Source organism: Diabrotica undecimpunctata, chromosome 6 (genome assembly GCF_040954645.1).
Source record: "Diabrotica undecimpunctata isolate CICGRU chromosome 6, icDiaUnde3, whole genome shotgun sequence".
Lineage (NCBI taxonomy): Eukaryota > Metazoa > Arthropoda > Insecta > Coleoptera > Chrysomelidae > Diabrotica > Diabrotica undecimpunctata.
This window is the reverse complement of record NC_092808.1, coordinates 63,948,357-63,973,370: the sequence shown is the minus strand read 5'-3', so window position 1 is coordinate 63,973,370 and position 25,014 is coordinate 63,948,357. Positions and strand designations below refer to the sequence as shown.

Here is a 25,014-nt window from a genome sequence, read left to right as displayed (position 1 = left end):
TATGAACAGGAAATTAAAGGATGTGTTGAGGGGATAAAGAAAGAACTGATACAACAAATAGAAGAGATTAATGAAATTAAAAATAATATGAAAGAACAAGAAATGAGAATTAAAGATAATTTGGAGGGATTAGAAATAAAATTTGAAAATGCGCTACAAGAAGACAGGAAGGAAGTAGAAAGAAGATTAAAGCAAAATGAAAAACAAATGGCAGAAATTGAACTAAGAGGGGTAGAGAGAAAAGAAGTTATCATCCATGGAACAAGCGAGGCGAAAATACAATTTGGCGGGGATATTCGGAAAACACACCCAGTACCGTTTGTCAAAAATTTGAAAACCAAATTACAACCTATTAGATATTTTGACGATTGCAAAGAAACAATTAGAAACCATTTGAAAGAAGGAGCAGCGTTATGGTATGAAAGCAAGGAAGATGAGTTTGAAAATTGGACAGATTTTGAAAATAAATTTCTCAACTATTTCTGGGGGAAAAATAAACAGAGAGAAATCAACCAAGAGCTACAGAATGGAAAATATCACGAAAAAATGGGAATATCTGAAGAAAGATATGCTTTGCAGATATATAACAATTCAAAATATCTAGAATACAAATATTCTACCGAACAGCTGGTAGAAATGATCAGCAGACATTTTGAGGAAACGTTGGAAGATCACGTGATTTTGAGAAACTATCAAGATATTGATAGTTTGTGCCAATTCCTTCAATTAAAAGAAGCGAAAAGAAAAGAAATGAGAAATAGAAGACAACATGACCAATATAATGGACCGGAAAGAAGGTATTCATCAAATTATGACCAGAGAAACCGACATCCCAGATCAACAAACGAATATAGGCCGAGAAATTACAATAATTACAATAGACAACAAAATTACGATAACCGGAATGATACACAAAATAGAACAAATGAAAATCACAACAGGAATAGAGATGCACAAAATCCTCCGAATAGGAATACTAACGAACAAAGGGACGATAGAAATAACCAGAGCTTCCAACAACAAAATAGAAGGGAGATGAATCATGTAGCAATAGGAAACGAAAGACAAATTTCTAATTCTAATCTAATATTTTTAGATGCATTTATAAAACATAAAGCGATTAAAATTGTGATTGATTCTGGATCGGAGATATCGCTAATCAATAAAAAACTAGTAAAAGAATTAAATTTGGACAGATTTGTGTATAAGATTCCTAGGGTTGATTTAGTGGGTGCAAACAATAAAAATTTGACGACAGTAAACGAAGGCTTGGGAGTACAGATAAGAGTGGGAAACAAATTCCATATTATGAAATGTGTGGTGATTGAAGATTTAAATCATGATATGATAGCGGGAATTGATGAATTGAGGAAAAAAGATATCACCATAAATTTTTCGGAAAATAAACTGGAAATCAGAGCAGAACCAGACAACACAGGAGAAGAAAAGCAAACAGATAGGAAAACAAATTCTGGAAGGATCAATGCACAGGAAAACCGCAAAGAAATCGATATGACTGTAGAGGATAAACCGAAAGTACAAGAACAAGATCTAACAGAAAAGAAAAAGAGAAGGAAGAAAAAGAAGAAGAGCTCGAAAAGAAAGCAGGAAAATAAGATGGAGACCAGAGAAAAACAGGAAATAGAAGGTACAGAAGAATTGTTGGCAACCGACAATAAAACAGAATGGAAGCAGGAAGAAAAAGAAGGTATCACCAGAGAAATGAAAGGAATAGAAACATGGTGCTCGGAATACCAAAGGGAATTAGAGGATAAAAAGAAAACAGAAGAAAAAATGGCACTGATGGACGAGAATCCAGAATTTTGTGAAGAAGTATTATGGACAGTGAACACATGTGAACAAAAGGTGGATGAAAGAAAAATAAATTGTGGAAAAAACATGGAGAAGGAAATAGAGAAAATTTTAGGAAACCATGGAGATTTTGTTAATAAAGTAAATCAAGTGGTTAAAAATTATGAACTTTCTTTTAAGGGAAAATACTTGGAAAAATTTAAAACGAAAATATATCCAATCCCGTATAAAGACAGGCAATATACGGGGTATTTTAACATTCACGACATTTGTCAGTATCATAAGTAGATTTTAATAACATAGTGAAATAATTTGATCCTAGAAAACTTTTGTCATTTTTAAAATTTAACAAAGAGTTTTCGGCAGATCAAATGGCGGGGATTTGTTATGATATGTAAAATCGAGAAAAATATTGGTTTGTTTAAAATATTTCAAAGTTCAAAAAACATTCAAATAATTCAGATAAGTAGGATAATATCCAACAAACATTTCGGAGAAGGAAAGTTATTAAAGTCTTGAATTACCTGTACTAAACAAAATGTAAAGCTTTGCATAAATTATTTCTTTGTTATACTTGAGTGACCCGCATAATTTTAAGTGAAAACAAAAAGACAATTGAACGGGGTTTTCCAAAATACATTAATGCAGTGATTAGAGACAAATAGAAGAGATTTTAGAAAGAGGTTTTTGTTAGTTTTTAAGAATTATAGAAAATATTATTTGTAAATAAGTTTTAGGAAATTTTATAATTATAGGTAAAAATTTGTTTGTTATCGAAATGAAAAAATGGGGGAATTGTGACGAGTTTTGATTGGCGGATAGTGAAAAAGGTGGGATAAGTATGAGAGTTTGGCTAGATTCAGTAGAGAGAGGAGAGAGGCAGTTGGTTTCCAAGTCTGTAAGACGAACAGGAGGTTTCTCTGGCTGTTCCCGAGATGTAGCAAGCAGTAGTGTTGAATGTTAGTGAGTTTTTGTGGAGTTAGTGTATCTGACAGAAGCTAAAGCAGCAAAATATTGTAAGTCATATTTCTCTACTTATATTCCAAGAGTCACTGTTCAGGCCAACGAGAGATTCAGTTTATCGTAAAGAGAAGATATTCCAAGAGTCATTTTTCACTCGGGCCAACGAGAGATTCAGTTTATCGAGAGGAGAAAGGCTATCATAATTTGAATGATTTGTGCTTTTGAAGGAGATCATTAAGGACGATATACTTGCAACAATCTGTGTAAGGTTGCTGATTACATAGGGAGCGGTTGAGAGGAGATAATACAGTCTACAAGGAACAAGGATTTGGACCACTCATCATCAGAGAGAGATATTTTTGTTTTCTGCAGTTTTTTTCTTTTATTGATAACACAATTTTTACACGTAATTTAGAAAGGATATAAATATTTTGATTAGGAGAGTTAGAATAGTTTGGGATTTTGAGATTTCAATTAATATTGTTTGTACCATAAATTTTGATTGTTCACGTACGGAGAACAAAATTTTGAGAATCCTTATATGAGATTTGTTTATTGAAAACTTTTGAGTGTGAATTATTTCATTATTTTTATTTCAATATATAGTGTTAGATCATATGTGTTTTTTATTATTCCGGTATTCTTTGGACCTTACCTTTCACATGTAATAGCATAGATATTGAAGCACGAATTTAACCCTGAGATAAAAGAATTAAAAATTGTGATAGAGTCATAATCATATCATTTAAATAATTTTAATTAATCAAAAAAATTAATTAGCTAATTATTGCTTGGCGCACCAAGACTTTAAATATCACAATAATATATATATATATATATATATATATATATATATATATATATATATATATATGTTAAAAAGTGTAGGTGAGAGACCACATCCCTGTTTGAGGCCTTTTGTTGTGGTGATTGTTTTTGTTATTTCATTACCTAACTTTATTTGCACTTGTGTTTCTTTATACAATCTTTGTGTTATATTCACCCATTTCTCTCTAACGCGCATTCTTCTCATTGCTTCCCATAGTTGTTTCCTTAACACGCTATCGTATGCTTTCTCTAAGTCGTTAAAGGTCATATGTGTTTTAATGTTTTTTCTTTGTTCTTTTCAATCACCTGTCTCATAATGAAGATATTATCTAAACATGATCTGGCTTTTCGGAATCCGGCTTGTTCTTCTCTATAATGGTCCATGTGTTGTTCTAGTTTTTCTTTTATAACTGATGAAAAGATTCTTGCTATTGAAGGCATTACACTGATCCCTCTGTAGTTATTTGGTGACCTTTTGTCGCCTTTTTTAAAAATAGGATACATGTATGATAAATTCCACTCATCGGGAATCTTCTCTCCTGCTTTGATTTTATTGAACAACATTCGTATAAAGGATACTATCCTTGCGCCTCTATATTTTAGCAGTTCCTTTTTTATGTTCCCTGGTCCTGGTGCTTTATTGTTTTTGGATTTCTTTAGTGCTTTATTTATATCTTCCTCTGTGATTTCTGCTTCCTCAGTTATTATTGTCACAGGGTCGTATGAGATATACTCCTGCCTATTCTCCTGCAATAATTTTGTGTAATGCTTTGTCCACTTTTTTGATGTAATTATCTGTATGGTATTTTTACTTCGTTTATTACTTCTGATGTTTTTAATTTTTTTCCATGCTTCCGTTGATCTGTTATACCCTATCATGTTGTCTATGTTTCTGCACATTCTCTCCCAGTATTTGTTTTTCTCGAGCGTTATTCTTTGTTTAACTTGTTGTCTGAGGGTAACATATTCTCCCCGTGTTTCTGGGGTTCTGTCGTTTAGCCATTTATGAAATGCACTTTTTTTTTCTTTTAATCATCTCTTCTAAGTCGTCGCTGTATTTCTCCAAATATGTATTCTTATGTTGTTCAATACCCAGCACTTCGTTTGCCGCTTTGTTTATTTTTTCCTTTGGGTGTTGATACATTTCTGTTGGGGTCCATTCTTCGTTCATCTGTAGCATATTCTGTAGCCTATTCTGATATAGTGTTCGAGTACTAAATTGTTGTAGAAGTTCTACTTTATACCTCGTCTTCTTCTTCCTATGCCGTTCCCATTAACGGAGGTTGGCGACCACATTTTTAAAAGCTTCTCTGTCTTTTGCAACGTGGAATAATTCGTCTACAGTCATGTTTGTCCAGTCTCGAATATTTCGCAGCCATGACTTCCTCTTTCTACCTATTCCCTTTTTGCCATCGACTCTACCCTGCATGATGACCTGCCTCGTATTTGCGATTTTTTGCGTCTCCTTATCTTTCTGGATATTGTCTTTTTGTCGTCTTCCCGTGTATATGAAGTTTCCTAGCACTAATCGGTGGTTACTTTCACATTCTGCTTGTCTGTATTCCCTTACATCTTGTATTATTGTTTTGCTGGCGTTTCTTACTATTATTAAATCAATAATTGATCTTTGGTTTCTACTAGGTTCTTCCCATGTGTATCTATGTATGTTTGTATGCTGGAATCTTGTGTTGGTTGTGGCTAAATCGTATTCTCGACACATATTTCAATTAGCCGACTTCCATTGTCGTTTCTAATTTCGTCTTCTCCGAATCGTCCCACTATATCTTCATCATCCTTTCCTATGTGGCTGTTAAAATCTCCAATTAGTAGAATATCTTCTTCTTCCTTTGTCATGTCTAATACATCTTTTAGTGCATTGAAATAATCTTCCTTTTCCCTTATGGTCGCATTGTCATTCATTGAATATACTCCAACAATTATTGTTGGTTGTCCAAATATGTTCATCCTAATTTCCATTATTCGTTCATTTATTTGCTGGCAATCTTGTATGTATTTCCTCCATTTATTTTTTATTAATATTGATACTCCTTTTGCGGCTCTTTTATGTTTGCAAACTCCACTCCATATGTGTGTATATTTCCCTATAATTTCCTCTCCTTGACCTTTTTTTTTTGTTTCGCTTAAGACTATTATATCTGTGCCTAGTCTTTCGATTTCTGGGATTATTTCATTTTATTTAGATGCGATTCCTTGTATATTCCACGTTCCTATTCTTATAGTCCTTTTTCTTCGCCTAAGTCGTATATCCTTCTTTCCGTCCAAAATCCGAGGCTGTGTTGGATTGGTTTTTGCATAATGACTTTTCCCGAGTGTCGGGTAGCAGGCCCGGCGCCTCAACCCCCTATTCTTCGGAGAACCATTTTCCTATTCGTTAATCAAAAATCATTTCCATATTCAATCTAGGGTCGTTATCGGTAAATCCATCCAGGGTACTGAGAGAGAAAAAGTAGGTTTGGATATGGACTGAGGGTAGGACAATGGTTTCCCCTGTGTGGTATTAGGAGATAAACCAAGGCTCGCGTGTGCAGGGGCGCATCCCTGAAGTAGATCTGTCACCTATCGGGATCATAGATGAGTATCTACCCGCTACCACAGCTCGTAAAATTTTAAAACTTTAAAGTGATAAAGCCAAGGTCAGACTCGACATGTATGCTACAGGTACAAAATTCCAAAGGTGTGACATAGTATGGTTATACAATCACATACGTAAGAAAAGACTTACGACTGTACGAAATCTCAACACAACTGGGAAGGCCCGCACAACGTCCTGCAGAAAATAAACGAACTACCGCATCCAGTTTTCAGCTAGAAGTAAAGTAGTTTATATCGAAAGACTAGCTCCATATCATGGAACTGATCCACCTTATTAGTTCAACCGATCTCTGATAGTCCATTTATTCAAGGCAAATAACTATAAAAGAGAAAGCAGTGTTACGACAGTTCCGTAAGATTTATTTCATATAGAAAAAGCCCCTGGACGAAAAAGAAGAAGTAGTTCTAGATAATTTAAGATGATATCGACAATTCCTGACATTCCTGGCATACAGAATTTTTGTTTGATATTCTGTTCTTTATTCTCTATAATGGGGCATGCACATTTATTAACCTTAATTTAATATTAACTTAAGTATTCAAGATAGTAACGTAAAAAATAATAATAGGCCTTAAACTGGTATGCCTTTTGTCTTATACTTAAACCTAGAAATATTTTTCTAAAATTTGAACATAACGCTAAAGGGCACCTATCCTGTTATAGACCCATTTATTCTAGACAGTAGTACCGGTTTTGACGTGGTCTAGGAAATCTAAAAAAAAATCTAGGAAAAAAGCTAAAACTGTAATTTGTTGATCTAGATATTTTAAATAAAAACTTGTCTTATACCAAGTTCACTTTTTTAACTAACTAATAAAAACCTTTTAAAATTCTAAACATAGAAAGAATTTTAAAATTGTTGTTACAAGTGTTACAAATAAAACGACAAAAAGAAAAAACTGTTACAAGGGAGTAAAAAGGCAAAAATTAAAAATACCAAAATAAGTTACCTAAAGAAGAGTTACTTACCGTGTTAAATCGGACTCCTCAAATTTCGCATCAGGATATTTTTTTACCAGTGCGACAACTTCTTTAGCGTTTCCAACAACAACTGCATCTTTTACGGTTGGATGTCTTAAGATCACTTCTTCAATGTCCATAGGACTCAAAGACCATTCATCAAATTCAATCATATCTTCAAATCTTCCCAAAACGTATAACCATCCGAATTCATCAAACATACCTATGTCTCCAGTTCTAAAATATCCCTTTTCTCTTACTTCTAAGGTTTTCTCTGGATCTTTAAAATAACTAACACAAGAAAGATAATGATAACAATTTTATGATTTTTTATTCAACCAGATTGAGATTGTTAAGATATTATAGGAAAGTTATTTAATTTTGGACCATCTACGAGTTATACGAATAATAACATATCTAAAAAGCTATCTCTAATGGCGAGCATGGTTCAGTGATCAGGTACTGGATTTATAATTTAACTGAGCCGCCAGCGTGCTTCAGGGGCACTAAAAGCCATCGGCTACGTAAGTAGTCGTAAGTAGGTAAAGATAGTTCAAACACTCCTGACCATGGAGCTGCGCGAAGGCTGAGTCAAATTCACGTAAAAGCAGAAAGGTTCTATTGTAAGTGGAATTATACAGTGCATAGTACAATGTGTTTCGTATGGAAGTGGGCGCCGTGGGAAGTACTGCGCCGTGGTCAGGAGTGCTTGCACTATTTCTAACACTATAGATAGATACAGAAATAATTTATATATAGCCATGCCATCATGTCAGAAGACTTCACAAAGAAGACAGTTCGTAGCTCAAAAACACTCATGGACTATCGCTAAACACAAAGTAGGCCCGGTTGCCTTAAAGAGGATAAACTCTATATTGTTATATTGTTCTATATTTTATATATTTTTCAGTATTATAGTATAGATTTTATACTAATTCTGATTTTAGGTTTCAGGGCCACCTACAAAAAAAACTATAAAAAACACACAAAAAACCGGCCTCGGCCACCAAAAAAATTATAAAAATACTAACAGAAACCGGCCCAAGCCAACAAAAAAATTAACAAAAACCCTAAAACCCGAGCACGTACGGCCCAACCCCTTGAGCACCAAGTCGCCGAACTGAGTCTGGCTCAGAGCGGAGACTTAAGGCCCAAGTAAGCAATTTTAGTTCGCGGATAAGCCACATTAAGATAATAGGAATATAGCGACAATGCGCTGTCCCGAGTTTTGCATTCGGTTAGGAAACCATGTTGGGGTTCTACTACCCAGGACCTCCACATGAAGAGCATTTGGCTGATAGTTGTGCCTATATCGCGCATCAGAGTGCTATAGGGGGGAAAGGAATGGTCTGGAGCATTGGAGCGTGGTGGGATGACTCCTGTTTTTACTCGAGTTTACACACCTCGCTCCAATGAATTGTTATACCCGAACGTAATTCTTAGGGGAGAACATTTCTCACAGGCTAGGTTTAATCAAATTGCTTGCTTGCTTGCTCAGAAGATTTCAGGTAAATAGAAAAGACAGTTGTTTAAGAGTAACTTGTCCGCTACCAATCTTAGATATCCAAATTTACAAGACAATTACAGTTCTTGCAGAATTTAGAACTGTATTTTTTTAGAAAAATATCTAAGGCAATAAAATAAAAGTATAAGGATGCTATGACAATGACCTTGTATTCAACTGTCAGAGAAAAGTAGATGAAGTATCTAAAGACCTTAAAAATCATTTAAAGTTCCGAAGCCCACATTGAAAGATTGCGTAAATCAGGTAAATAAAGCTTAAATCCAGTAGATATAAATAAAAGCTTAAAGAAAACCAGTATTTTCCAAAGAAACAGTAGCGTATTTGGTCTCACCTAGAAATGAACCGAAGATTTTATAGATAAGAACTGCTAATCTTAAGAAGTTAGCTCTAAGAAATAGTACCTATAAAAATGTTTAAAAAAGGAATTTCTGAAAAAATATAATTATCTCGTAGAAAACTAAAATCGATCTCAAAAATTAGAATAAAATGATTCACCCCAGAAAACTCCGGCAAATGAAAATGCGATATAAACAATTATGCATTTTAACCCTACGAAACTAGTATAATAACGGTTCAGTCGACGAATACACTTGTGATACACCTTAAAAATAAAAGGCAAGTGAAACAGTTCTTGCTTACGAAAGAGAATACACTCGTTAACCTTTGCGGCTCATTGGTTTCGCCACGAAACCACCAATTTCATCACACCAATGTGCTCAACTGACCCACTGGATCCACTACGTGGCCATACTAGCAGTTCCATCTATATTTCAATAGATGAACTTAGAAGTCAAAGAGTGTACTATATTTCGAAAATAATGAACAGAAACAGGTTTAGTTGGTTACTTGGGAATATACATTTGAATGATAATTTCCTTCAGCCTGATAGAGGAACTCCTAATTACGATAAACTTTATAAAATACGTCCGATTTTGGAAGAGCTACTTGAATCTTTTCAGCAGTACTACAAGCCAGGAGAGCATCAGTCTATCGATGAAAGTATGATTCGTTTCAAGGGCCGTTCCACTTTGAAGCAGTATATGCCCAAAAAACCCATAAAAAGAGGGTACAAACTTTGGGTACGTGCTGATGATGTGACTGGTTATGTTCACGAGTTCCAAATATACACTGGCAAAATGTAAACGTAAAGGTGGAAACTGGTTTAGGTGAACGTGTTGTGAAAGATCTCACATGAATTCTTGTTGCCAAGGGATACAAGGTTTATTTTGACAACTATTTTTCGTCGGTATCTCTTATGAAATATTTATTGCAGAACAATATTTACGCATATGGTACAGTAAGAGCTGATCGTGCTTATTTGACACAAGATATTGTAGACGCTATTGTAGATCTCCCACACGATACACGGACCATATTGTTGCTACCATTGGCGCTCCATTGTCAGAATGTGCTAGAATGGCAGAAGATAGAAAAACGTGGAGGAACATTAGGAAATTTAGCTAATAGCTTCATGATATCACGATACCTGCATCAGGTTAACGACTAAGAAGAAGAAGAAGATTGTAGACGAAAAACAGATGGACCGAGGAGAAACAGATTGGCGGCAGGCTTCCAATAAAATGGTCTTCTCTAGGTGGAAAGGTAAGAAGGGGATCAATTTTTTGTCCAAGTTTCATGATCCTACTGAAATGGTATCTGTCGAAAGAAGACTGGTTCCAAAGAAAATGTGGCTACACCAACAGTTGTAAAAGACTACAACAAATATATGGGTGGGGTGGATAAGGCGGATATGCTGAAGAGTCTATACGAAATAAATAGAAAAAGTAAGAAATGGTGGCATCGCATTTTTTCCATTTACTTGATTTAGCAGTAACTAATGCGGTTATCATATTTTTTCCATTTACTTGATTTAGCAGTAACTAATGCGTTTATCATATTTAAATGCAGAAGTCCAGGACGTGCATTATCATTGAAAGAATTCCGATTAGCCGTTGTTACAGGTCTTACTGGTGCTAATACAGATACCCCAAAAAAGGGACCAAAACATGCAGTAAATAGTTTCAAAAAAAATGTACCTATTGAAGTTAAATACTATAGAGTGGCTCATTTGCCTCTTCATGGAACATCAAGAAGATGTGGGTTATGCAGTACAACCGCAAAGGTTCATCGGACTAGTTGGTTTTCTTAAAAATGCGATATTGGTATGTGTTTATCTGACAATAAAAATTGTTTCCAAAAATTCCATACCCTTGAATAAGTGATTTTTGTGTCCCAGTGGTTTCACAGTGAAACCATACTTTTTTGTAATATTTGTTACAATTAAATTTAAATTTTCAGAAAAAGTGTTGATTTAATTAATTAAGTTTCCGAAATTTCTTTTATTTTAGAAAAAATGAGAAAAAAACAATGTGGGCCGCAAAAGGTTAAGTAAGTTTATGTAACCGGCATATTTAAAAAGTGCTACAACAGAAATCTACGCAAATGCTTTTCTAATTCTGGAATATATGTCTTTAATAGAAATATCTTTTACTATGAATTTATTAGAAATTTCAAGAAGCTTATTTTGATACTAAAGCTAGTTTTTTTATACATCACAAGTAATTCTCAGTGAAAATGTGTCTTAAATAAATATACTTTCCATAACATGATGATTACAACCTCAAACCTACTAGTAGGTTGACGACACACGTAAAATTGTGTGCTTATATTGGTTTTCAAGATTACCCTGAAAAAAATAATTATTTCGCAAAGAAATTTTGCATGATTGTTCTAAATATCAATAGTCAGTAGGGTTTGTAAAAATTTTGTGTAAAAAGTGCAGTTACAGCGAATAATTACTGTGGATACCATTTCACAATTTATTAATATAAAAGCAACTACTAATAACATACAAGAAAAACCAGACCATGCCATCAACCTCTTTTTGTTCGAACTGCTCGAAAACCATAGCACAGTATATTGCACGCAATATACTGTGACCATAGCGACAGCTGACGAATGTAAGCTGAAACGAAACTCCATTGCGACGAATGTAAGCTACAAATAGACCATATAACTAAAGATTTTCCAGTGACATTGATTGATACAGGTATCTAACAACTCCTTTTGGTTGAATAACAATAATAAATTTGGTGATAACAATATGTAATAAAGAAAATATGCAAAAGATTGAACGTCATTTTTTACTTACACAATATATAAACAACTTTACAATATATAAACAATGTAAGATAGCTATTTGATTTTAAATACTAAAGGTGAAGACCAATAAGTTATGGAAAAGTGACACAATTTTACTAAAAAAGTATAATAACTTCAAAAGCTAATGAAAATTATTAATAACTTTTCTAAAAATACACAAAAAAACTTTGATTTTCATTAAGAATAAGAACAATCTCACAAATATTCAGCTTTAAAAATTTCAAAAAGTTTCGCCTAATAGTTATTGATAATTGAAATTGTTTATCCCAAAAAGCTTTTTTCTACAACCTTATTATGCTGGGTCTACATGAAATCTGTAAGCACCAGAGCTTACTCTATCAAATTAAATTATATAACTTTATCAGTAAAATTGTATCACTTTTTCATATAATTTGTCGGTCTTCATCTTTAGTATTTAAAATAAAATGGCGAGGCTACATTATTAATATATAGTTTAGAAGTGAAAAATGACGTTATAATCTTTTACATATTTTGTTTATTACATATTGATATTACTAAATTTATTAAAAACAGTTGTTAGATACCTGTATCAAAGAGTGTCACGAAAAAGGCTTTTGTTTGCTAATTTCTCTGGTGTAAAATACACATCACATGCACCGGGCTTTCTTTAGAGTATCGAGCCACCCGACAGAAAATTCGTGGATTGAGTATGCTTTCTAACTGTTGCAGCTCAAATATATCTAATATTTCAGAAATAAAAGATCTGTTAGACTTTAAAACAAACTTAGATTCACTTTCCGCTAAGTTCTATGAATTTGTATGCACAGTGCAACTTCTTATTAACCGGACATAATTTGTATTGCCGAATTCTGGCTTAAACCCTCAATTCCTAACTCCTCTGTTAATATAAATGGATATACAATATATCGTGAAGACACAGAAAATTGTGTGGGTAGCGGTATATCCATTTATTTATCTAATATTATTAACATAACTTTCAAAATTAACATTAAGCTATTAGATATTTCTGGAATATATGTAATTCACTTATCTGTTACTAAAAATCTTTTCTGTCTTAATTTAGTATGTATCTATGGTCCACCTGTTACACTACTTGCACACGATAATGTTTTCTTTACAAAACTTAAAGAACTATCATCTCTTGATAATATTATCAGTACAAGAGATTTTAATTTCCCAGAGATCACCTGGCTAATAACTTCATTATCTGACGCCGAAAACGCTCATATATTATTTAAAAGCTTTTTAGTAAATTCGAACCTAATAAAACTCATCACAGAACCTACTAGATTTAGAATTAATAAAAAACCTTCTACTTTAGATCTAGTGCTTCTTAATGACGAATAGCTAACGACTGGCATTTATTTTTTGCAGACGATCCACTCAATAATGTGGACTGGATTTATCGATACCGTCCATAATATAATTTCTAAAAATACCACCTTCCTTCTAAAGTTTCTATTCCTCTACTTCAAAAACCAAAACAGACTTTTTACTAAAGAATCGAATGATGGCTCTCTGCTTGCTAAAAAATGTAATCGTGTCGGCGCATTCTTACAGCAAGTTAAATTCAGAGCGGATCACGTCAAATAACACTTTACACAACCGCTTCACCTTAACGTTAATTATGCAAACTTCTTTTATCCAGGGCTCCTTACCCCCTAGATCGAAATTAGCATGCGTCACCCTTATTTTTAAAAAAGGCAAGAAGCTCGACCCTAACAATTATCATCCAATTAACTTGCTGCCAGTAGTTGGCAAAGTCATGGAATCATTATTTCCGAGGAGATGACCAAATTCCTTCTCCAGGAACCTGTTATTCCAACACATCAACATGGATTTGTCTCTGGTCATTCTACTCTAACCAATCTCTTACATTTGTTAACGATTTCTCTAAAGCCTTTGACCTTGTACTTAAGCGCAGACTTCTATATAAGCTAGAACATTTCTGAGTTTGTGGTACTTTACTTCGTTGGATAGATAATTTCCTGGCAGATCGATATTACAAAGTTAGAGTGGGCGAATCTTTCTCATAGGACAAGTTAGTGAAAAGTAGAGTGCCTTAGGGTTCTGTCCTTGGATCTCTACTTATTACGGTTTATACCAGCGATGTTCGTTATTATATTTCAAGTCAAATATCGTTGTATGCTGATGACACAAAAATGTATGCCAATCCAATCACAAAACAGCCATCCTTCAAATAGACTTGGACTCTATTTTAACTTGGTCTTAACTTACCTTAAATGCGGAAAAATGTGTAGTGTGTTCTCATATAACCACCTTGGTGTTATCATAAACAGCAGCCTATACTGGTCCGACCATATTACCTCTATTTGTAAATGCGCGAACTCCAGACTATATCCTATTCGGAGGTGTTTTTTTTTAGAGTTTCAATGCAGTCATTATGTACACTTTACACAGACCCATTCTTGAATACACTAAACCAACGGGGTATCCTGATTTTGTGCGAGACAAAACTTTGTTGGAAAACGTTCAAAGAAAAGCCACTAGATTTCCTTTGGGACCGAGAAGACCTTATACAGAAATACTTAGTATGTCTAAAATATTAAAATTCAATTTTGGAAATCTCGATGAAATGTTTACCATAAATGAAGATGAACGTCTCAGAGGTAACCAGTTTAAACTTAAAAAAAAAGAACTTTTCTAAAAGATCAAAACAGAACTTTTTACCAAATAGAGTTTTTGAATGCTGGAATAACCTTAATGATAACATTGTCTCTGCTTCCTTTCAAAAATAGACTTGACCGTTTTATATTATACTTAAAATATTGTTTTTCTTTTAAACCAAAAATTGTAATTTTATAATTTACTAGTAGGTTACTAATGTAATTACTTTGTTTTTGGGCATAATAGGGACTTTTTCCTCTGCCCTTGCTTGTGTATAATAATAAATAATATAACAGAAATATTAACTGAAGAATTAAATAAAGAATTTAAAATCCCAAAACCAACCAAAAAGAAACAAAAAAAGCAACCTGAAACGATCATATCAATTCAGGAAATGATGATGCCAACAAAAATAATATTTCACAATATGTCCAATAATTTTAACTTAACATATTGTTATGTTTTTATTATTCAAATTTATTCTTTTTATTTATTATTAAAGGTTCTATTTATAACACTCGCAAATTTATTAAAGTCTTTATTACTAATTTATTTTACACCAATAATTATATAATTTATCTACATTTATTATAATACGTGCGTTACATTTTAAAACGCGACGCGATGTTCAAAAACTAACTGTCACTGTTTACAACAAAATTCCTCTTTAAATATAAAATCCCGCTATTCGAGAATTGCGGCAATCCCATCGAAGAGCCCAGAAGCTCAGACTGGTTTTATTCGGCCTACTTCTGGAAATTTCAAGTCGCGGGTGACTCATCACAATTCAGGGAGACACAACTAGAATAGAAAAGATATTAGTAATAAATATGTTTACTGTTTTGAGTAATATGACACGTCATTATTTATCGTAACATTGCCCCGCTCTTAAAAGATGGATCCTCCTAGAACCTTGTCGGGACTGGAACTGGAACGGTATGCTGGTATCGTCAACTGGACCTTTTTTTAGAATTTCCAGTTGTATAAAAATGACAGGGGACGGTTTTCTCTCCGCACCAACTATGCGGATTGCATCAGACTAACACCTGGACTTCGGTGTCTTTAAAGATCTCCTCCACCATACCTGGGATAACCCTCCAATCTAATTGGCGGTACTCTAACTTTGGCATGGCTAATTTTTGCACGTCGGACTCTAGTACGTGCTCTCTCAATTAAAGTAAGGCTTCCCATACATCTCGGTAGGTAGGTTGGTCTCGGGCAGTGTCTTTTGTTACCAGGTAGAAAAGGTAACGTGATGCATCTTGGGGTTTTACGGATGTCTTGCTTTACCGGTACCTCCATAGGCACCCATGAATTCCCCAAACGTGAGGTCAGGCACATCTTGGACTTGGTTTACTTCCACTTCTTCATCTACGTCGTGGTTACCTTCGAAAGACGCCAGCCGGTTATGGTGTACTATCATCGGCTTTCCCCTCGGAATCTTGCTTATTCGGTAGATAACATCGTTGATCTTCTGCATAATGAGGTATGGACCTTCCCAAAACTGCTGCAATTTGGGAGAACAACCTTTTCGCTTCTTGGGATTATAGAGTCAGACTTTGCCGTTCTTCTTAAAGCAACCCATTTCGGCTTGTGTATCGTACCGTTTCTCCATTCGGTCGCTAACGATCTGAAGGTGGGAACGGACCAACTCATGAACATCGTCCATTCTTCTTCGTAATTCGATCACACAATCTTCACCTGCTACATCTTCTCCAGGTCGACACCCAAACTCTAGATCACAAGGTAGTCGCATTTCGCATCCGAATAGGACTCTGGCTGGTGTCTGGCCTGTTGATTCGTTAACAGCAGATCTGTAGGCCATTGTGAAAAACGGAAGATATTGGTCCCAATCTCGCTGATCATGGGACACCATCTTTGTCAAATACTTGCCAACTGTCCTATTCATTCGTTCTACCATAACATCCCATTGCGGATAACACGCGGTAGTTGTTGTTTTCTTCATGCCTAGTCTATCACATATTCCTTGGAATAGATCGCTTTCGAGGTTCCTGCCTTGGTCACTATGGATCTCCAAAGGCACTCCAAATCGGCTGATATATTCTTGGATCAACTTATCTGCAACGGTGGCGGCCTTCTGGTCTAGAAGTGCTTAAATCTCGACCCATTTAGTGAAGTAATACATTAATACCAACATGTACTTGCCTCCATTTTCACTTTCTGGAAATGGCCCAGCGATGTCCAAAGCTATTCTTTCAAACAGGCCTCCAACATTATATTGTCTCATAGGAGCTCTCCTTTTTCGGTAAGGCCCGTTACTCGTAGCACAAATAGTACATTTCTTACACCAGTCTTTTACGTCGTCGGAACTGTTCATCCAATAAAACCGTTCCCGAATTCGCTGAAGGGTTTTCTTTACTTCAAAATGCCCTCCTGATGGACTGTCGTGTAACTGACGAAGTACTTCGGCTATTCTGCTCTTTGGGATCACCAACTGTCTTTTCTTCTTTGAACCGTCATAATTTTCCAGTACTCGTTTGAAAAAGCCGTCTTCCAGGATAAATAAGTCCCACTGGGATCAATACGTCTTAACTACTGAGCACAGGTTTGATATTTCTTGCCAAGGTGGTCGACGGTTTTCCTCTTTCCATTTTCGAATTTCCTGGACAACTGGATCTCTCTCTTGTTCTTCCTTTATCTTGGTGGGCGTACAGTCGTCGTTGACCATCGTTGTTCTGAGCACTGCTGCTTCCTTGGATTCCGTTTTGTTGCAGTGGAAACACTCTGCTGGACATGGCCTTTTGGAAAGAGAATCAGCGTTTCTGTGGCTAACTCCGGCCCGGTATTCAATCTTGAAATCGTATTCTTGGAGTCGTTCGATACATCTGGCTATCTGACCCTCTGGATTCTTAAACTGCATCAACCACTTAAGGGCGGCATGGTCGGTTCGGAATAAAAACTTCCTTCCATAGAGGTATTGATAGAAGTGCTCTACTGATTTCACTACTGCTAGAAGTTTTCTTCTCGTGACGTAATAATTCCGCGTCAAAAACCTGAGTTTTGAAAGAACTTAACTAAAATATCCAAGGACTCGTTCCTCTCCTTCTTGAATCAGACAGCACTCCTCCAATTCTCACATTACTTGCATGTGTATCTAAGATGAACTCTTCTTCTGGCAGTGGATACCCTAAAATTGGTGCTATTATTAAATGCTTTTTCAAGGTCTCAAAGGCATTTTGGCACTCTGTATCCCAGCGATAATCTCTTGCTTCCTCTGTAAGTCGCGTTAATTTCTTAGCGATATCTGCAAACTTCTTAATTAACCTCCGGTAGTAAGTACATAGTCCAAGAAAACTTCTCACTTGATGTTTGTCTGTTTGTACTGGCCATTCCTTAATGGAATCGATTTTCCCTTATCCACGGCCACTCCTTCTTTACTGACTATATGACACAGATAATTGACTTTATCTTGAAATAGCTGGCACTTCTTGGGGTTTAACATCAATTGGGCAGCTTTAAGTCGATTAAAAACGTTTCCTAAATTCTTCAGATGATCTTCAAATGTCTCCCCCAAGACGATTATGTCATCTAGATAAACCAGCCATGTTTTCCAAGATAATCCTCTCAACACATTTTCCATAAGCCTCTCAAATGTCGCCGGAGCATTACAGAGTCCAAATGGCATAACGTTGAATTGCCACAATCCAGATCCTGTGGTGAAGGCTGTCTTCTCTTTATCTACTGGGTCCATTTCTACCTGCCAGTATCCAGACTTCAAATCCAAAGTAAAAAAGAATTTACTTCCAGCCAATGTGTCCAATGTATCGTCGATCCGAGGCAGAGGATAACTATCTTTCTTGGTAACGTTGTTCAGCAAACGGTAATCCACACAGAACCTCGTCGTTCCGTCTTTCTTCTTAACCAAGACCTCCGGAGAAACCCATGGGCTCGTAGAAGGTTCTATCATCCCGTCTTTCTTCATTTCCTGAATAATCGTTTCAGCTCTCTCTCTTTTCGCCTGTGGTAATCGTCGAGCTGTTTGACGAATTGGCTTAGCATTACCAGTATCAATTTTATGCTTAACAACGGTTGTTATTTCCGTCTTTTCTCCTGTCGTGACGAAAATATCACGATACTGCCGAAGAAATTCCCTTAATTTCCTTTTCTCCATCTGATTTAGAGACTGTCCCGCAACTGCTACCATTTGGTCGTATTTGTCGTTGGAATTATTGGATGTTGTCGCCTGACGGATTATGGATGTCACAGGTACACAAGTTCCTACTTTTGTCTCTTTCTTGATGGTCACTGGGTAGTCATTGACGTTGATAAGTCTCACAGGAATTTCTTTAGCCGAAGTCACCAATTCCTTTCCAATTATGATTCCACGGCCAACCTCGTCGTCATAGTTCCAAAGCTCCATCATAACAGGTGTCCCTTCTTCCACAATTCCCTGTAGGCGCACTACTATGATCGTTTCGCTTCTCGCAGGCACGACTGTATCTTCTTTAATGACTGCTTGTGCAGTGTTGTCATCATGTGGATGAAGAAATACCTCCTCGTTGCCAACTTTGATTACCTTATTCTTAAAATCCAATATAATCCATGCATATTCATTACGTCCATTCCTAATATAACATCCTCTTCGATGTGAGCAACTATAACAGTATGGACGAACTTTTCTGCTCCAATTCCCAATTGTACCTGGATTTCTCCATGAATGTTGGCATTTTCACCGGTAGCGGTCCGAAGTCGCAACCTCGTTGGTAACAGTTTCTTACGGCTGTTTATAACTGTCGGGCGTATAATGGTCCTGGTCGCTCCGGTATCCACCAACAACGTATGCCTTTTACCATTTATTTCTCCATCTACATATACACTATCTTCACGACAATTCAAAGAAGCTATTAGTATGAGAGGGTCTTTGGAAAAGTTCCTGGTCGAAGCTGCCCCCCTAAGCCCGACCCGTTCTAGTTTTCCTGGTGGTGAGTTTCTTGATTTGCGTCGTACCTAGGGTGCTTACATGAACTTCGTGCGTGTTTTATTTCGCCACAATTCCAGCATCTTATGGTCTTCGTTTTCTTGTATGTCATACTTTTCATCATATTAACAAGCTGGTCAAGTTTATCTTCATCTCCTTCCTCTTTTATAGTCCTAACTTTACTGTACCCGCCAGAGACCTGCGTAGCTTACTCGTATTCGAGGGCGGCGGATAAGACATCAACCAGCTTCTTGTGACGAGCTAATCGCAGTGTTCTCTGCATTTCATGATCACGAAGACCATCAATAAACGCCAATTTGAACGGCCAATTTTTCCATCATGTCTTCGGAGCTGTTGGATAAGCATATCGTACTAATCTGGCAATATCTACCTCATATTCTTGAAGAGCCTCATCTTTCTTCTGTCTTCGATTTTTAAGCTGCGACTGATATACATGCTCCAAATGTTCGTGGCCATATCGCATATTTAACCTCTTCTTCAGTTGTTCAAAATCATCCGTCTCCTCTACGGCTATGGTCTGAAGCGCATCTATGGCATCTCCTCGAAGAGCGATAGTCAGGTTTACAGCCTTTTCTTTTTCAGATCTTCCATTCGCTCTGGCAGCTGATTCAACTATTTCATGTAGTTATTCCATGACGATTCAGTACCGCTGACGCAGTACAAAGCAGATGGGTTGAGCACTTCAAAGAACTACTTGGTACCGAAGTGGAAAATGATGCGTCACCCCAAAAACCAAGAAATAACACTCACGTAGAACCTCCCTCAATATTTGAAGTGAAAGACGCAATCACACGACTTAAAAATAGCAAGTCCCCAGGAGTGGATTGTATCCCCGCAGAGCTCATCAAACATGGAGGTAACAGCATTATGCACCAAATTCACAACATAATAGTCAAAGTCTGGGAAGAAGAACAAATGCCAGAGGAATGGTGCACTGGAATCATATGTCCACTGCACAAAAAGGGAGATTTGTTGGAATGTAAAAATTATAGGGGTATAACTCTTCTGAATACAATGTACAAAATATTCTCCAACACCCTGTACAGCCGTTTAAGTACGTACGTGGAAGAAATCCTTGGTGAGTATCAAAGCGGTTTTAGGCCAGGTAGGTCAACAATTGACCAGATTTTTGTGCTACGTCAAATCTTAGAAAAAACCAATGAATTTAATATTGACACGTTCCATCTCTTTGTGGACTTTAAGTCAGCGTATGATAGCGTCCTAAGAGGTAAATTATACGAAGCCATGAATGAACTTAACATTCCCCATAAATTAATAAGGCTCGTAAATACAACTATGAGTAAACTGATCTGCAGAGTGCAAATACAAAGCGATATGTCACAAGCGTTTGAAACATATGCAGGGTTACGGCAGGGAGACGCGCTGGCGTGCCTTCTCTTTAATATAGCGTTAGAAAAGACTATAAGAGATGCCGAGTTACACAATAGGGGAACAATCTTTAATAAATCAACGCAGATTATGGCTTACGCTGACGATCTGGATTTGATCGCACGTACTACACGAGGACTTAAAGAGATGACTTCCACCTTCTTGACAGCCGCACAAAATATGGACCTTAAAATAAACGAGGAAAAAAACAAAATATTAGCATCTATTCCAAATAACAGAGATAGAGCTAGAAACGCCGAAGAAAACTTCAGTATAGACCAATATAATTTTGAGGTAGTAAATAAGTTTACATATTTGGGTTCTCTCATAACAAACGATAATGACACATCTGAAGAAGTAAAACGGAGGGTACTGCTAGCAAACAAATGTTATTTTGGACTAAGCAAGCAGCTAAAAAACAGAAATTTAAGCCAGAAAACCAAACTAATAATATATAGAACACTCATCCTACCAGTGCTGACATATGGGTCAGAAACATGGACCATCTCCAAAACAGACGCAAATCTTCTGCTCGTCTTCGAAAGGAAGATACTAAGAAGAATATTGGGCGCATTCTGTGAGAATGGTATTTGGAGAAGGCGATATAATTTCGAATTGTACGAGAAGTATAAAAAAATAGTAAATGGTAGAGATGTAATATCCTTCATAAAAATAGGTAGGCTTAGATGGGCTGGACATGTGTCAAGAGCAAATGAAAATAACCCACCCAGACGAACTCTATTATCGGCCCCAGTGGGAAATAGGAATAGAGACAGACCACGACTGAGATGGAGGGACGGTGTGGACGAGGACGCAAGGAAAATCGGCGCGGCAAATTGGCAACGGTTGGCGATGAACAGAAACGACTGGCGAAATAGACTGGGGAAGGTCAAGGCTCAACTAGAGCTGTAGCACCACTGATGATGATGATGATTCCATGACGATTTTCCGTCGAAAGTTGGGACTTTCACATGAACAGAACCTCCACTTCCTTCAAATTTCGGCCGTATTTCCAACCTACATTTCTTATCGTCTTCTTTTGTCTCTACTGTAATCGGATTGTTTCCTCTCTCTGCTTTCCCTGATTCTTCCATCTTCCTTTCCATCTCTTTCATCTTTTATTCGAAGGCCAACTTATCGGCAGCAACTTGGTTTTTTAACGAAGATATTCTATCGTCCAGGGCAGACATCTCAGAAGTGACTTTAGAGATTTCCGAAGAGATATTAGCAGAAACTTTGCTTTCTAGAGAAGAAATCTCGTTAGAAACTTAGTTTTCTAAAGAAGCGATGTCGCCGAAAACTTTGTTCTCCAAAGATGCGATCTCACCAGAAACTTTGTTCTCTAATGATGCGATGTCGCCGGAGAAATATAAAATCCCGCTATTCGAGAATTGCGGCGATCCCATCGAAGAGCCCAGAAGCTCAGACTGGTTTTATTCGGCCTACTTCTGGAAATTTCCAAGTCGCGGGTGACTCATCACAATTCAGGTAAACAGGTCTACTGAGCGCCGAAATAACTAGAATAAAAAAGATATTAGTAATAAATAAGTTTGCAGTTTTGAGTCACATGACACGTCATTATTTATCGTAACAATATTAACAAACTCTTGACTTTGTTGAAAATTATTCTAGCTCGTCTGATCTCCTCAGCTTACTACAAACATACACATCGGATATAACCAACTTTATGAATATGATAACAACAATTAAGCCGTATTTTACAGAAAAAAACATGAAGATTAAATGCACTAAAATAATAAACAAACTACAAAAAATGCTAGACTCAGATGATGCCGCTAATCAAGACAGTGATACTACAACAAATTCATCTCAAGAAATAAACTAAAATCCTCGATCCAATTCTTCAATGGAATGTTAACGGGTTCTATATCCGTTTAGAAATGCTTAAACATTTATGTTCAATAATCTCGCCATCAATTATTTGTTTACAATAAACAAAATTTAAAAAACAGCATAGTTATGACATGAGGAATTATTCTTGTTTTCATAAAAACCCAAACGATGCAAATAAGTATTGCTAGTGGAGAAGTTGTTACATATGTTAACAAAAAATATGAGTCGGAAGCAATATTAATCAATAGTAAATTTGAAGTAGTAGGAGTATCAGTGTCGTTTCCACAAAAAAATTAAGTGTCAATGATTCCATGTTGTAGTACAGCGCTAACAAGTTCCATGGACTTATCGGCAGTAAAGATTAAGATCATAGAGGAAGGAGGTATTGGAAAGATAATTTCCAGATCATCATACCTCCCATGTGATGATCCTAAATAACCACCATTAAGGAACAGCTAGTGAGAGATTACAGAAAAAATGAACTGCAATTATTCATTGTCTGTGATGCGAATACGCACCATGTGACCTGAGGCACTACAAACACTAATACTGTTATAATTTAAGTTAGGTGAAGTCCTCTTTCTAGTTTGAAGACATCAAGAGACAAGGAAATATGTACTTTAGGAAATATGCACCAATAAACGTCTGGCCATCAACAATTATACTTTATTCCTTCTTACATACAGAACAATACAAAACTTGACTGACAGTAGTTTATGACCTATTTATGACATTTCTCATTGCACTGTCAACATTGTCACTTCATATAGAACAACATCCACTTTTTATGTTGGATATTCTAACACTCTCCCTCAACATGAAAAATAGATAAGCTAAATAATAGACCTTAACAAAATAAACATTATTTTAAATTCAAATTCTTACAGATTAACTGCAATTTCTTTGAATTTAACGACTTGGTCAACATATCAGCCACCATTTCATTCGTCGACATATATTTTAATTGAATATCATTGTTAGCTATTTTTTCACGAATAAAATGATACTTTACATGAATATGTTTCGTTCTCTTATGGTATACTTGATTTTCCGATAACTTTATGGCACTTTGATTATCATTAAATATAACCATCGGAAAACCTTCAAACAAAAAATTACAATTAACATTGTTTTCAAATATTTCTTTATATAAATATGTTAAGTATAACGATTCTTTTGCTGCCTCAGTTATACCAATATATTCAGCTTCAGTTGAACTTAAAGCCAAAGTTCTTTGCTTTTGACATTCCCATGAGATAGGACCACAAGCCAACGAAAAAATAAATCCATAAAATGACTTTCTATCTGAACTGTTATTGGCCCAATCTGAGTCAACAAAGCCACTTAAACTAACATTTGACTTTCTGTAATTAATTCCTACAGTTCTTGTACCTTTTAGGTATCTCAAAACACGTTTGGCTGCTAACCAATGTTCTTTCGTATGAGTCTTATTAAACTGGCTAAGATAAGTGACAGAGAAAGCTATGTCAGGCCTTGAACAAACCGCTAAATACATCATCGAACCAATCAATTCTTGATAAGGACATTCATACAAAATTCCTTCTTCTCTATTCACTTCTTGATTTTCACTCGCACTTTCTTCTACACTTTTTATATTCTCAGATTCCACAATTTCACCGATACCACTTTTTACTTCTTCGGAGTTTTCATTCACACTAAAACATTCCGACTGATGTTGGTTCACTGATTTGGCTTTACCTTCAACAATTCGCAAATTGCATATAACCTCAGGTTTAAATCGTACGTCGTGGCTCGATACGATTCTTCTTTCAGATGGAATCCATATCCTAAAACCATCCCTGTCATTCACATAACCAACTAAATAACCATGTATCGCCTTGTCATCAAATTTACTGCGAAGATTCTTGTTAACGTGAACATAACATTCAGTGCCAAATATTCTTAAATGTTTCAAGCTTCCAATTGGCTTTCCATACCACAATTCATAGGGACTTTTACTTTCAATTGATGACTTTCCTGTACGATTCAGAATGTACACTGCAGTATTGCAAGCTTCTGCCCACAATTGTTTGGACAACTTACATGTGTTTAACATGGAACGTGCGCACTCTACAATGGTGCGATTTTCCCTTTCAGCAACACCATTCTGCTGAGGTGTATAGGGTGGAGTGATACAATGCTCTATACCTCTCTTCGCAAGAAGTTCAGATACCTTTCTATTGTCAAACTCTCTCCCTCCATCGCATCTCAGTTGCTTTACTACATGACCATTTGTACTAGCTTCATTTAAAAATTGTTCTAAGAAAGTACATACCTCACTTTTGTGTTTCATAAAGAAAACTTTCCGAAACTTAC

General features: G+C 36.0%; 1 protein-coding gene across 2 annotated transcripts in view; it reads right to left on the bottom strand.

The window, feature by feature from the left end:
- Window positions 1-25,014, bottom strand: part of LOC140443473 (uncharacterized) — a 96,985-nt gene that overhangs the window by 9,232 nt on the left and 62,739 nt on the right. Inside the window, exon 6 of one of the 2 annotated variants that reach the window (XM_072534760.1) lies at window positions 7,187-7,414. In XM_072534760.1, the coding sequence (XP_072390861.1) occupies window positions 7,187-7,414 (228 nt within the window). Of the gene's footprint in view, window positions 1-7,186; window positions 7,469-25,014 lie in introns of both variants that reach the window. The other variant, XM_072534759.1, reaches the window with a different exon arrangement.